Here is a 13468-nt window from a genome sequence, read left to right as displayed (position 1 = left end):
GTGTGGCTATTATTTGTCAGTCTGTTTTCAGCTTCATTATCTTCCTAGCGCTACCCTTAAAATACAACAAAAACCAATGAAAACATAACATGAATAAGCATGAGAAAACAGTAATGCTGTTTATATTTAACAGATCACTTTTGAGGAAAAATTGAAATGCTGCCAAGACACTGCCAACACAAAAATAGAAAAGTAGGATTTATGAAAATTATCTGATGCCCATAGTATTAACACACATCTTCACAGGGACACACATGAGGGAGTGGAAATATCCCAGAAGTCTGGTGTAATGACAGTGGATTCAAATGACACCAAAGCTTTATTAAAAATGATCTCACCTGATCTTAATGTGTTAAATGTCAGATTCTGTCACCCTGGCATATTGAGTCCCAGTCTTATCAATATTGATTATATGCCTTCCATTGCAATTGAGTGAAAATTTTCCAAAATAGTTTATGGCTTTTGTAAAATGATTTGAAAAAAAAATAGCAGTACTTTTTGAAAACTCACTGATTTTATTCATTTCACAGGAAATAAAGATTCAATTTTCATTTCATCAGCTTGAATTTTATGCAACTATATGACATAATGAAATCTCCCATAAATGCCAACAACAAATTAAAACATTTTGACACTCTTCATTTTGCAAAATTACACTATTATTTCTATCTGGATTTAAAATGCATGTAAAAACTGCAGTTCTCTCACTAGGTATCTGAATACTGGTACTTAGAGAGGAATACTGTAAGTATTAGTAAGAAATAGGTTTAGGTGAGACATTGGTATTCTGCTGTCAACCTTGCAAAGGTCCCAGCAGTATCAAAGCTGCCTTCCCCCAAAGCAGTCAGGCACCTACACACTCCCGAGACTCCTGCCCACGTCATCGTTACAAGAAATATCCTCTCAATTTTTTACAAAATCCTGCTGACACAGAAGGCTCTACAGTGTGCCCAGTCTGAGCCAATGGAGATTCCTCCTCGTTCTCCCAGATGGAGCAGGAAGTGCCACACTCGCAGTCCTCTCGGAAGGAATGCCCTGTCCTGCCAAGAGCCCTCCCCGGAGACCACAGCGACCACAGCTGCGACAGGAACTCGGGCACTCCCTCCCAGAGGTACTGCACCCTCTTCTCATGTGGTTTCTCTACATTTTAACATTTTATGACAGGTTGAGAAGCCTGCCAGTCAAATTTTCCGTTTTTTCCCCTGTGTCTTAAAGGATGGACATTATTATGGAGCTAGATTGTACCACGAAGTGCAGTCAGAAGAACAGAGAAAGGTGGCAACAAGCCTCGGAGCAGAAATCATGGCTGGGCGCAGTCCTGGAGAGGCAGAGCACTATTTTTCAAACCCCATCTTTACAATGAAGTAACAACCTTCTTCAGCTCTGCCCTTTTCCTTCCCCCTGCTCTGTACACCCAGCTGGGGTCGGGCAAGGAAGGTGACACAACACCATGTATCTGTCTCAAATGTATCCTTCAAGCTCCACCTGACTCCTGACAAGCGCAGCCCTAACCTATCCCCACAGCTAAAAGGGTGTGTGACGTTTTGGGTTTTTGGGTTTTGTTCCTGTAACAGCACTAGCCACTCTGCAGCCCTATGATATCAGAGTCACATCATCCAAACACTGTAATTTTGCTGTAGACTGAGGAAAATGAACCATTGGGACAATTAGAGGATGAAGTAAGAGGGTACGTACTGCCCCATTAGCACCAGTTCATAGATGTGCTCGGGCAGAGGAGAGGCTGCGCTCATTCCTCTCACTGCCATTACGTCCCTATACAGACAGCAACCATCACAAAACTTATTAAACTTTCCCTTTTCTAATAACTGCAAAGGTAGCTGGAAAAGCACAAAGGAATGCATAAAACAGTATGTGAACTCGTTTCCAGCATACTTTTTGCAATTAAAATGACCACAGGTGCGCAGCACGCTGTCAACCTTTGGATTTTAGATATTCTGTGATAAAATCAAACACGGGATTATCCGGATAGGTGTATCCCCTACAGCGTCCTGAATAACTCGGTGTTTCCGAGAAAACAAACGCACAAACAAACAAACAGAAAATCATCACTGTTTGATGCTTTGGGGAAGGTGTCTTTATCCTCTGCCTACCCCAAGCGCTCAGTGCCTCCAGGTGGGTGCGACGATTCCCACGTCCCTCCTGCGGACAGCCCGGGCCCCCCGGGGGACAGGGGGAGCTCCCCCAGCCCGGTCACCGCCGACCAGCAGGCCGCAGCCACCGAGGCACCGTCCGCATCCGCAGGGAACCGGGAGCGCACCAGGCTCTACCCTGCGTCCCCCCAGCCCCGTTCTTTACCGAGCAGACACCGAAACAAGCCCTGGGAGGCCAGGGAACCGAGGCGCCCGCGGGGTGCAGGGGAGCAGGAGCCATGTGCGGAGCGCGGAGCACGCCATGCCCGCCGAGACGCGCCCGCACCCCGCGGCGGGGCGGCTCCGCTCCCGGAGGTGCCGCCGCCGGAGCTGCGGCGGCCGCGGAGCGCCAGCGCCCCCTGCCGCCCGCCCCGAGCCACGCGGGGCTCCGCGGCCTCCGGAGGGAACGAGACACGGGGGAGCCGCTGCCCCGCGCCGCTCCGCGCCCGGCAGCGGGGGCCAGCGGACGAAGTCCCCCCACGGCGGCACTGCCGACCCCCGGGCGGAGGGCCGGGCCGGGCCGGGCGGAACCAGGTCCGCCGGGAGCCGCGGAGCGCCGGCGGCGCCTCCTCCCCGCGCGGGGGTGTGTCAGCGCCCGGCGAGGGGGGCGTGGCGGCGGGCGGCGCCGAGCGGCGCCATTGGCCGGCGGCGGCAGTGATGTCACCCATATGAGGCGCTGATAACGCGCGAGGCGCGGAGCCGGGAGTTTCGCAGAACGGGCAGCGCGCGCAGGGCGGGCGGCGGCGGCGCGAGGCCGGGGACGGGCACAGCGCGCGCCCAGCGCACCAGCCCAGCCGCGCCCGACCCGGCCCGGCCCGGCCCCAGCGCCGGCGCTGCGCTGCGGGCGGCACAGCACAGCCCAGCCTCGGCGCCCGCCCGGCCCCGCCTCGCTGCGCGGCGCGCTGGGGAGCTCGCAGCAGGGGCAAGGTGCGGCGGTGGGAGGGGGCGGCGGCGGAGCGGCTTTGTTGGCTCGGAGGGGAGCGGCGCCTCGGCGAGAGCCCACCATGGTGCAGCAGGCGGAGAGTACGGAGGCGGAGAGCAACCTGCCCCGGGAAGCGATGGACACCGAAGAGGGCGAGTTCATGGCTTGCAGCCCCGTCGCTTTAGACGAGAGCGACCCGGACTGGTGCAAAACGGCGTCGGGGCACATAAAGAGACCGATGAACGCGTTCATGGTGTGGTCCAAGATCGAGCGGAGAAAAATCATGGAGCAGTCGCCGGACATGCACAACGCGGAGATCTCCAAGCGCCTGGGCAAGCGGTGGAAAATGCTGAAGGACAGCGAGAAGATCCCGTTCATCCGGGAGGCGGAGAGGCTGCGGCTCAAGCACATGGCTGATTACCCCGACTACAAGTACCGTCCCAGGAAAAAGCCCAAAATGGACCCGTCGGCCAAGCCCAACGCCAGCCAAAGTCCCGAGAAAAACGCGCCCGCCAGCAGCGGCGGCAGCAAGAGCGCCAAGAGCTCCAGCAAGAAGTGCAGCAAGCTGAAAGCCTCCTCCGGCTCCTCGCCTCCCAAGCCGGGAGCCAAAACCGCCCACCACGGGGACTACGCGGGAGACGAGTACGTCTTCGGCACCCTGAAAGTGAGCAGTAAGACGGTCAAGTGCGTCTTCATGGACGAGGAGGAGGATGAGGAGGAGGACGAGGACGAGCTGCAGCTGCGGATCAAGCAGGAGGCGGAGGAGGAGGACGAGGATGAGGAGCCGGGGCCGCAGCAGCTGCGGCGGTACAACGTGGCCAAAGTGCCGGCCAGCCCCACCTTGAGCTCCTCGGCGGAGTCCACCGAGGGGGCCAGCCTGTACGAGGAGGTGCGGGGCGGCGCCGCGGCGGCGGGCGGCGGCAGCAGACTCTACTACAGCTTCAAGAACATCACCAAGCAGGGCCCGCCGCCGCCGCAGCAGCCGCCCGGCCTCTCCCCGGCCTCCTCCCGGTCCATCTCCACCTCGTCGGCCGGCAGCGAGGAGGCGGACGACCTGCTCTTCGACCTCAGCCTCAACTTCTCCCAGCACGGCCACGCCGCCGCCGAGCTGGGGGCGGGCGCCGCCGGCGGCAACCTCTCCCTCTCGCTGGTGGACAAGGACCTGGACTCCTTCAGCGAGGGCAGCCTTGGCTCCCACTTCGAATTCCCCGACTACTGTACCCCGGAGCTGAGCGAGATGATCGCGGGCGACTGGCTGGAAGCGAACTTCTCCGACCTGGTGTTCACGTACTGAGCGGGGGCGGCGGCCAGGGCGGGCGGCGAGAGCGGCGGAGCTGCAGCGGCGCGACGCCGGCGATGATGATGATGATCATGATTAAAAAAAAAAGTCTTGTTTTCTTTAAAAAAAATCTCGAAGTTAGTTCCGAGCCCGGGAGTTGTGATTTTATTTTTCTTTTTTAATTTTTTTTTTTTAATTTTTATTATGTTTGGTGATCACAACAACAACAGCAAAGGCAAATGGGACTGGGGGAAAAATGATACAGAAGGCGCTGTTTGAAGCTTGTCGGTCTCTGATTGAAGTCTGGAAGATGGTCTGCAAAGAAGTCTTTTGGCAGCACAACTGTTACTCAAGGGGGTTTGTGGATTTTTATTTTTTTTTCCCGTGAGAGATCTTAATGAACTGTTATGATTTTTTTTTTCCGAAAGGGACCATTGCAACTTTTTTTGGAGGGAGAAAACTGATGTCTTCTATGCATCCGATTTTTAACAAAGCTGCAGGGAGCTTGAAAAAATGCAGACTGTACAAACGCTTACAAATAACTGAACTGACTTAAGATCAGAGTTTACTTTTCAGATCAAATTGTTTATGGTTTTACAAATGTGATTTCTACTTGCCAACTTTTTTTTTTTTGTAACTTGTTCCCTTATACCTCCTTGATTGAATACCAGACAGCCTAGACCTCAGTACAAAAAGGTATTGAAACATTTTTGATACATAACAGACCTCAGTCTTTTTTAAAAATTAATATATTTTCAGGCGTATTTTTGTACAGTGAAAAGGGAACATTCTTGCTGTGTTTTTTCAGTAAGACTTTTCAGGCACTTCTTCCCTTTTATTTTCTTTGTTTTTCTCTGTTTTTAGCATGCAAGTTTGTTGGTACGTTACGTCCTGGTTTTAAAAGGATTAAAATTTTAAAAAATAATCCTTGCATCTAAAGGCCTTGTGGTTTAAAGAAAAAGAAACAAACACTTTTTTTGTACAGCTATAGTTCAGATTTGTTCAATATTTGTAGGTAAAGATTTATTGAAAATGGTGATATAGACCTCAGAGCTGTTATCTTAGTTTAAAAGATTGTATATGTACTGTACTATAGTAGGATTTTATGTATCTCATACGCTGTGATATGTGGATGGGGCCCCAGATGGAAGGTATGAAACTGGATTCTCGATTTTAGCAAAAAAAAAAAAAGAAAAAAGGCACATAGTTTAAAAAGTTTCTCATGTTGTGCAATATAATCTAAAGTACAGACCATCTGCATATTTTGTAGCAAATGATGGCAAAAGCAGACTTGTGCACTGTCAACATCATAGCCTGTTTTTTTTTTTTTTTTAAATGCTGAAAGTCTGTATCTTTACAATTTTAATAAATCAGCTGGAACTGATAGAAACTCGTATCGCAATTAGTGTCTGTAGCAGTGACGCTGGAGATGCCGTGTTGTCACCCCTCGCCCGCGGAGGAGCGGTAGCTGTAGGCTGTAGTGCATGAGCAGAGCTAGGGGGGGAGGAGAGTCAGGACTGCTTCTTTTCCTTTTTTTCCCTCCTCTCGTCGCCTTTTTCCCACCGGCTTTGCTCCGCGGGGCCGGGGTTCGCTTGCTGCTTACCCGGGGCCGCTCCGGGCAGCGGCAGGCTGGCTCGCCCCGGGCATTTTCGGCTCCGCCGCCTCCCCCCGCCCTGCGGCGGGGATGAGCCCCGCTCCTGGGGGCGGCCCGGGCCCCGCAGCCCTTTGCGGGGCGGGGGGCTCCGCTGCGGGCGGGGGGCGCGGCGGGGCCGGCTGCCGCTCTCGCCGCCGCCGCCGCCGGGAAGGCGACTCTGCCCCCTCTGCATGCTCCCGGTCTTCTCCCCGCTGCGCTTTTTCCTCCCCTCTCCCGTTTGTGATGAATACCCTGGGCCCCAGACTCGAGGTGGAGATGCTGAGGGTAGCGGTGCTGCATCTCCTCCGCCCCGGGCAGCGCTCGGCCCGCCGGGGTGGCCCCGGAGAGCCGCCCGCCGCTCCGGGCAGGCAGGGCAGGGCAGGGGAAGGGGGTACCAGCTTCGGCTGTAGGTAAGCAGACTTTGTCAGTGTGCTTTTTTTTTTTTTTTTTTTTTTCCTGACTTTAGCAGCCATCGGATTTCAGTTGTGTGCTCTGAAATAGCTGCTGATGGCAATAAACAGACTCACGAGGTGGAAGTTTGTTTCTCAAGAAGTTTACTTTTTTATCTGATAGGCATTGGTAAATTATTACTACTTTTTTTTTTTTCTCCGATAATTAATGATCCAGCTGTTTACAGGGACAATTCACTGTGCTGGTATTTTGGTGGCAACCACTGCTACAGGCTTTCAGACTTGCTGAAATGAAAATCCTGCATACGCATTTGTAAGGCATAATAAAACATAACATTAAAACCTGCATGCATGTTATGTTTAATCAAAGACAACTCTTAGGCATTTAAGTGGTGAGATATCTTACTTTAGGTTAGTTAAACTGGTAGTAAAATTATTAATATAATCTGATCTCTTTCTAATAATAATAATAATAAAACACTCATGATTCTAAATAAAAGTTGTTTGGCCTAAATCTTTGCTATCAGAAAAGAGATATAGCATATCTGGGAACTCAAATTTATGTCTTGCATTGTGATAATTCTTTATGAGAAACTGTGTTTTAAAACAAACTTAATTACAATATACAAGATATCCTTGGCAATGGATAGTCCTCAATAAAACAGAGTTTCTTGAATTTTCAGTTTTTGGTCTCAAATGATTAGTGTGTTCTCCATGTAATAACTTAGAAATCAGATTGAAAACAAATGACATTTATCTCTTCTAAGGCAAAAGACTGAAAGAAAATAGTTACACTGAAGTGCTCTAGTCTAGCCATTCACTGCTATTGAAAATCCTGTCTTGGGCTAGGGTGATGGAGTAAGTTGATCAGGTTCTAAGTCTTAAAACTGAGCCAAAATTCTCTTAGTAATTCTTCAAGCTATCATGAGGGTAGGGTGACTTGTTCTTTCAGTCCCTTTCTTCTGATATGCATCCTTGTTTATTAAAGTGATAATAGGCAGTGTCATTAAACATTTGTGCTTTACAGATGTTCAATGAGTTATGAATGATTATGGTCAAATACAGGCTGCATTTAGTTAGCATTGTAATAAGGTCTGTGTCTCAGCCTACAAAAGTTTTGACTTGCATATATTTTTGGAAGCTGATTTTAAAATTACCATTTAAAATATAACTCAAGGATAGATTATTTAAATGATCCAATTAAAGAGCAGTCAGGCATATTTTAAAAGAGCAACAGGTCTACTTTAGTCAAAGAATATAATACCCACTCAAAAGTATATCTTTTCTTTCTTCTGAATGGGAATTATACTGTACTATATCAGAGAAATATTTTGAGTGAAGGTATATGGTGCAGGGAAATAATTGTTTGGCCAATCACTTGAGTTACTTTTATTTTAGAGTTTGTTATTGCATATTGTTCAAGGAAAAACTAGCTAGTGTTCTGTTTAAGCCACTGCATAGTTAGGGCTGAAGTTTGATGCTGTTGAATGCCTAAGCTCCTACTGGTCTCAGTGAGAGTGAAAAATAATCTTCTACTCATGAAAAATAGCATCTGCTAAGCTACTCTTTTTTATTTTGTCATTAATAATATTCATGCCTTCTGTTTCTCTTTCCTTTTTTTTTGTTTTCTGGGTACATAGGAATCTTTGTTGACCTGCTAGAGCAGTCCTGTTGCAGGCCTGGTTTCTCCCGTGGCCTTTTTCCCCACATTCCTTGCATGTGTCTCTGTACAATACTACTCTATGTGTAATAGGACTCAGTGATAGAAGGGAGGAAATTTCCTTACTAACACTGAGGATGTCAACTCAATGTAAAACCTAATCAAACATGCTGATTATTTCTATCTTTAAGGTGAACATTTTTTGCAAGCTTTTTTTCCCCCTTTTGATGTTTTTATTCTGTTTTTTCCCTTCCTTTTAAAATAACCACAATTAAGAAATATTTTCTTTAAGTGCAGTCTTTTACAAATGTGGTAGAAAAGCTCATTCCAAGCATCCTTTAAGTGCTTTGTGCTCTTTAGGCATTCACTGACATTCAGATGAAACTTCAAGTCTATTGAATGTGATTTGCATGCGTGCAGTATGATCCTGCACTCCTGCCTTTTTGAGGAAAGTGCAACTCTGTTGTTACACCAGGGGAAACTGATGTGGGGTCAAAGTCAGGGCCATATAAGTTTTAGGTGTTTGATAATCAAGACAGTTCATGGATTCTGTTTTACATCTTCACAATTGTTGCCTAGTAAGGCCTTAAACCTGCTCTGGTTAAAAAAAAAAAAAAAAAATTCTCATTGAGCTTAATGGGAGTTTTTGCCACAAGGGCTGCTGGCAGGATAGGTGTCTTATCTCCTCCTAACCTTCATTTGTAAGAATGGCCAGGAAAAAATAAACAACAAAAACTTAATACAATGAGTTGCCTTACGTTTCCCCTACTATACAGTTGTATTTCTTTGATTAATTTCCTTTTCCCTCACTCACATCCAAGGCTGTGATTGTTTTTTTTTTAAATTTTTTTGCACACTACCTATACCAATTAACTGCCTAATTAGTTTTATCTTCTCTACATGGATGCAGTGAATTTGTAAGAGAATTTCACATGCAAGTAGTTTTTTAGTGAGTTTAAAGTAAATAGAGTTTTAAAGACCTATTTTTATATTCAATATAAAGCACAAATGTGCAGAAAATGTAGAATGACTTACAAAAAGGGAAGCAAAAGTTCGTAATATTTCATGTATAAAAGTAATACCTTCTTTGGGGTGAGATTCTCTTAGAAAACCCAATACTTATGCCAGTGCAAAGATAGGAATATTTTAAAAACTCTTAGAAAAAATTGTGATTGACAGCAATTTAAAAGGAATGACTTCTGTAGATACAAGGAAACCCCTAAAGCAATATGGATAAGAAGGGGTGAATGGTTTTCAATGATGAACAACAACCTGGAAGTGTGAGAATGGAGGTTTCAATCCTTATTAATTAATCAAATTTCTTCTTTTGTGGTTAGTTACATCTGGATTTTCTGTGAAGTGCAATCTTGCAGGACGAAAAAGTGCAAGGGTGCCAAAACTCTAAGACTTGTGAAAGTTCAGAAGCAGGTTTGATTTAGAATTATTGAATAAGGATTTAGATTTTGGTAATTCACACTTCCAGTAAAATCAAGACATTGATTTACTGCTTGAAGAAATTTGATCAAGTAATAATGATTAATCCGGGAACTCCCATTGTCACAATTTGTTTTTGTTTCCATCGTCCTGCTTATCTCCAAAACCAATTTGCCTCAACTCCTGGCAAAGCCAGGGAGAAGAGTTATATGCCATTGTTAGTTCATTTACAATTTGTATCTGGTTTTGCTCTTGTATATATGTTGGCGTTTTGGAGTCTTTACATAAATGCTGTGATACTTTTTTTCTTATTTCCTTTTGGTTTTTGGTGGGCTGTTTTAAAATGGAGGCCTGTTTTCCAGTGTGGGACTTTTGATGGTTACAACATTTCAATGATGTTGCATGATGGCCACAGGTGGGGGAAATTGAATGTTTTAGAGCAGTTTTTCAAGCATGACACTTTTAAAATATGTAATTTCAAAGACTTTTCAAGGCCACATGAAATTAGTTTTCATAGCCACTCCAGGTCTTGGGGGGAAAAGCTGAAAAGTACTTTTGTTTAGAAGTCTGAGTGATGGTGGGGGGGAAACCTTTTCTTGAGGTTTTTGCATGCCAGTGCACGGCCTATTGCTGTGAGAGGAAGAAGATGGTAAGGCTGCTTGAGGCAATGCACTGGAGGACAAAGTGTTTTCTAGCACTAGAAAAAGAAAATGCATGGCAAAGTTTTGTCTTCTAGTAGACTATATAGCATGCAGAGTTTAGTATGTGTCAAAACAGTGTATGACATTGCTGTATCAAAGTTGTAAAATTAAGCATTATTTATTGAAAACTATGTATTTTTTTTGTAAAAACCTGATCACCTAGAGGATTAATATCAGTGACTTGTGCTAGTGCTACAAACTTAACCAGCTTCTTTACTACAGTACTTGATATGCAGTGTTAATGCTCAGGGTTGAAACCAGTCCACTCCAATGTCTTTTTTTGCAAGAGTTTTTAAATAAAGGAACAACATAATGCAATTGTTCAAAAGACTCTAATAAAAATGTGTGATCAATCTTCCTATGTGGTTTTACGTGGATTTTTCTTTTTCTGGTGTTGCATTTGGTAAATGCAATTCAGCTATGACAGTGAATCCACTCCTCATTCTGTGGGTGCCTAAAGCTGAAAATTAATAGGAATGTTATACCTTTCAAAAAAACCCTTGACAGGTAGTTATGGTCCAGGTAGTGTGTACTAAGTGCTGTTCTGGGCATGCCTGAGAGACACTGAAACGCAGAATAAGTCAATTAGCTTCCTTCTTTTCTGGTTAAGACTCTGGATAAAACAATAAAATATTTTATGACAAACATTTTTAACTTTGCTTTAAAGTTGACCATGAAAGAATGAAATAAAATGGATTACATGCCAGCAAACCCCATTTCTCTCTGTATCTTTTCTACAAACAATTTACCATCTAAATGTATTTTGGCATAGAAAAAATCATTCTGTATTAAGATTCTAGTTATGAAAATGTTTTTATGAGAAACCTGTAATCAATTCTTTAAACTATAAAAAGGTGTTTTTAATGTGTTTATGTGGTGAAAGTTTGTTGTATATTAAATATTGTTTTATAGAAATGATGGAGTTATATTGTTACAAATTCAAAATTTGTAATTAATACAAGCCATCTATTGCAGAAATTAACCTTCTAGACCTCCTGACATTAGACATATGCCCATATCCCAGGAAATATACAAGACACTTCTCTTAACTGTATTTAATGTCTGTACTTCCGCAAGCTTTTACACAGGGTTGAAAATATCCACTGATAATTCCTTCCTTTCTGCTGGGAGAGGGTGGAGGTTGTTGGTTACCCTTAATACCTAGGAAATAATAGAAAAATTCTAATCAACTTCAACTGTACCTGATAGAAATCTTTATACCTGGAGAGAGTCATCTCAATAAATAAAAAAATTCCAGATAATTTTGTATGACTCTTGAGCACAGCTCTTCCCACTTTCCTGTTCCTTCCTTATCCCAACAGTTAGCAGAATAACTAATTTCTTCAAAAAGCAATTCTTGGATGACAAGTCTTCTGTTTAACTTATCAGACCTATTAAGAACACTGAAAGCAATCTATATAATTTCAGGAGTCTGTTGTAGTAGAATGTTTTTGTGTGAATGGAGATGTGTAACTGATGTGAAATAAGGGTTTGAATGTGACATGTCATAGTAAACATAGGAAGTTTAAGCTGATCATTGTAAATCAATGAAATAAAATCTTTATATACAGCCACCATACCACTATTCTTTCTGTAAATATCAAAGAAGTTTCAAAAAGCATTTTGAGGTATTTTAGAAAGTATTGAAACAATGCTCTGAGAGTATTCCATGATACTTTGGGGTTTTTTTTGTTCGGGGGTTGGGAGGTGGAGGTTGTTTGTTTCTTTTAATTCATATAGATTTTTTTTTATTCAAGTCCTATCAAAGTTAACCAAAGACAAAGTAGAAATCTTAGAACAGACTAAAATCACCTCCATGGTGTCTGAAATGTGTCTAGCTGAAGTCTTTGGTTCCTCTTGAGTGAGAACAGTTATTACTGCTTTGGAAAGTCAAGCTTCAGTTTTATGTCAGGTCTTAATTCCAGAGGGAATTTCTGCATAACATATCAGGAATTTTCAATATCTAGTGTTTGAAAGTGTTTTTGGATTGGTAACGACAAGTCATCATATCTTAAAACTATCACTGTAGAGGTATGGAGCAGCCTGGGTGTTGGCTCAATTTGTTATGGAAGAAAGGCTAGAAGCACATGGTTGGGGAAAAAAAAAACCTTGGTATTTAATTTTGGATACAAGTTTGAATGTTAGATCTAACCCTAGAAGAAATGTGTGAAAACATGGACTGCAGGTAACACAGACCCACACAGTTACCTACACACATTTGCATCATTACAGACTTAACACAGACACATACAAATGTATAAAAATTACTTGCTGGCTTGACCACTCTAAATGGCTAACATGTAATGTCCATTAAAATCCTTTAAGTCCTGAGAATTTCATGACATTTTCATCTGTTTATCTTAAAGCGTTGTCCCTGGAGTTTTGTAAGTTTTAAGACAATCTTTTTATAGCATATTAACATTTTGATAGAATAGTAAAAAATCCCCCAAAACCCCTCACCCAAATGTATAGCAAAACCAAACCAGAATGAAATCATACAAAACCAAACAAGCAAACCACCCTCAAAAAATATCTCCAGTTCTAGAAATAATTCCCGCAACAGTAAGAATAAAAAGATCTTGGCTCTTTCCCGTGAAACCCCACGTTACATTTATTGGCATTATTGTGATTTTTGCATATCTATGATGGATCAGTTTTTTCTATAACTCTGCCAATTCAATTTAAAGATGATGATTATCTTCAAGCAAAATCGACTCACATATATACTTTAAAATACAAGTCACACTTTCTCAAAATATAGTGTTAACAAATACTGAAGTGTACACAGGGAATGAAGTGGGATTCATCTGTACACAAGAAAAAGATAGTCCAAGAAAGGCATAGTGAAAAAGAAAATCTAGATCTCAGTTATAATTTTCCTGCTAAGCTTGATACTGATGTGATATTTTGGCATTTCACATGTAAAGCTAGGTGGGTTTTTTCTTTCTCTAAGACACCAACTATGCATAAATAAATATGCAACAAATTTATCTTGAGATTGCTTTCTCAAGTCAGTATTATAAGAACTTTGATTTTGTGTCTGTAAAGTAGCTTACACTTGAGCCTAGCCTTTACTTGATGAAACTTATTTTGTCTGAGTAATCTTATTGTAATAATATTCCCAAAATCTCTCTATAGACTGCCTTTCGTTCACCTAATTTCATTCATCTTTTTCTTTGAGTTGTAGTGCTCATACTCTTCAGGAATCAGAAGAAAAATGCTTCTCTGACAGTACTCTTCCTAAGAGTACAAAAGGGTAGCAAATCAGTGAGAAATGCC

General features: G+C 43.5%; 1 protein-coding gene across 1 annotated transcript; it reads left to right on the top strand.

Annotated features, from left to right (window-relative positions):
- The first annotated feature begins 2861 nt into the window (after window positions 1-2861).
- Window positions 2862-11057, top strand: SOX11 (SRY-box transcription factor 11). Its single transcript, XM_064412011.1, has one exon. The coding sequence runs from the start codon at window positions 3155-3157 to the stop codon at window positions 4364-4366; it is 1212 nt and encodes a 403-aa protein (XP_064268081.1). The 5' UTR covers window positions 2862-3154; the 3' UTR covers window positions 4367-11057.
- Window positions 11058-13468: the final 2411 nt, after the last annotated feature.

This window comes from Passer domesticus, chromosome 3 (assembly GCF_036417665.1).
Source record: "Passer domesticus isolate bPasDom1 chromosome 3, bPasDom1.hap1, whole genome shotgun sequence".
NCBI lineage: Eukaryota > Metazoa > Chordata > Aves > Passeriformes > Passeridae > Passer > Passer domesticus.
The sequence above is the reverse complement of the archived record's forward strand: the minus strand, read 5'-3'. Positions and strand labels throughout refer to the sequence as shown.

Bases quoted from the DNA above. Each gene is read 5' to 3' on its own strand.
- SOX11 (XM_064412011.1), top strand. From the start codon at position 3,155: ATGGTGCAGCAGGCGGAGAGTACGGAGGCGGAGAGCAACCTGCCCCGG.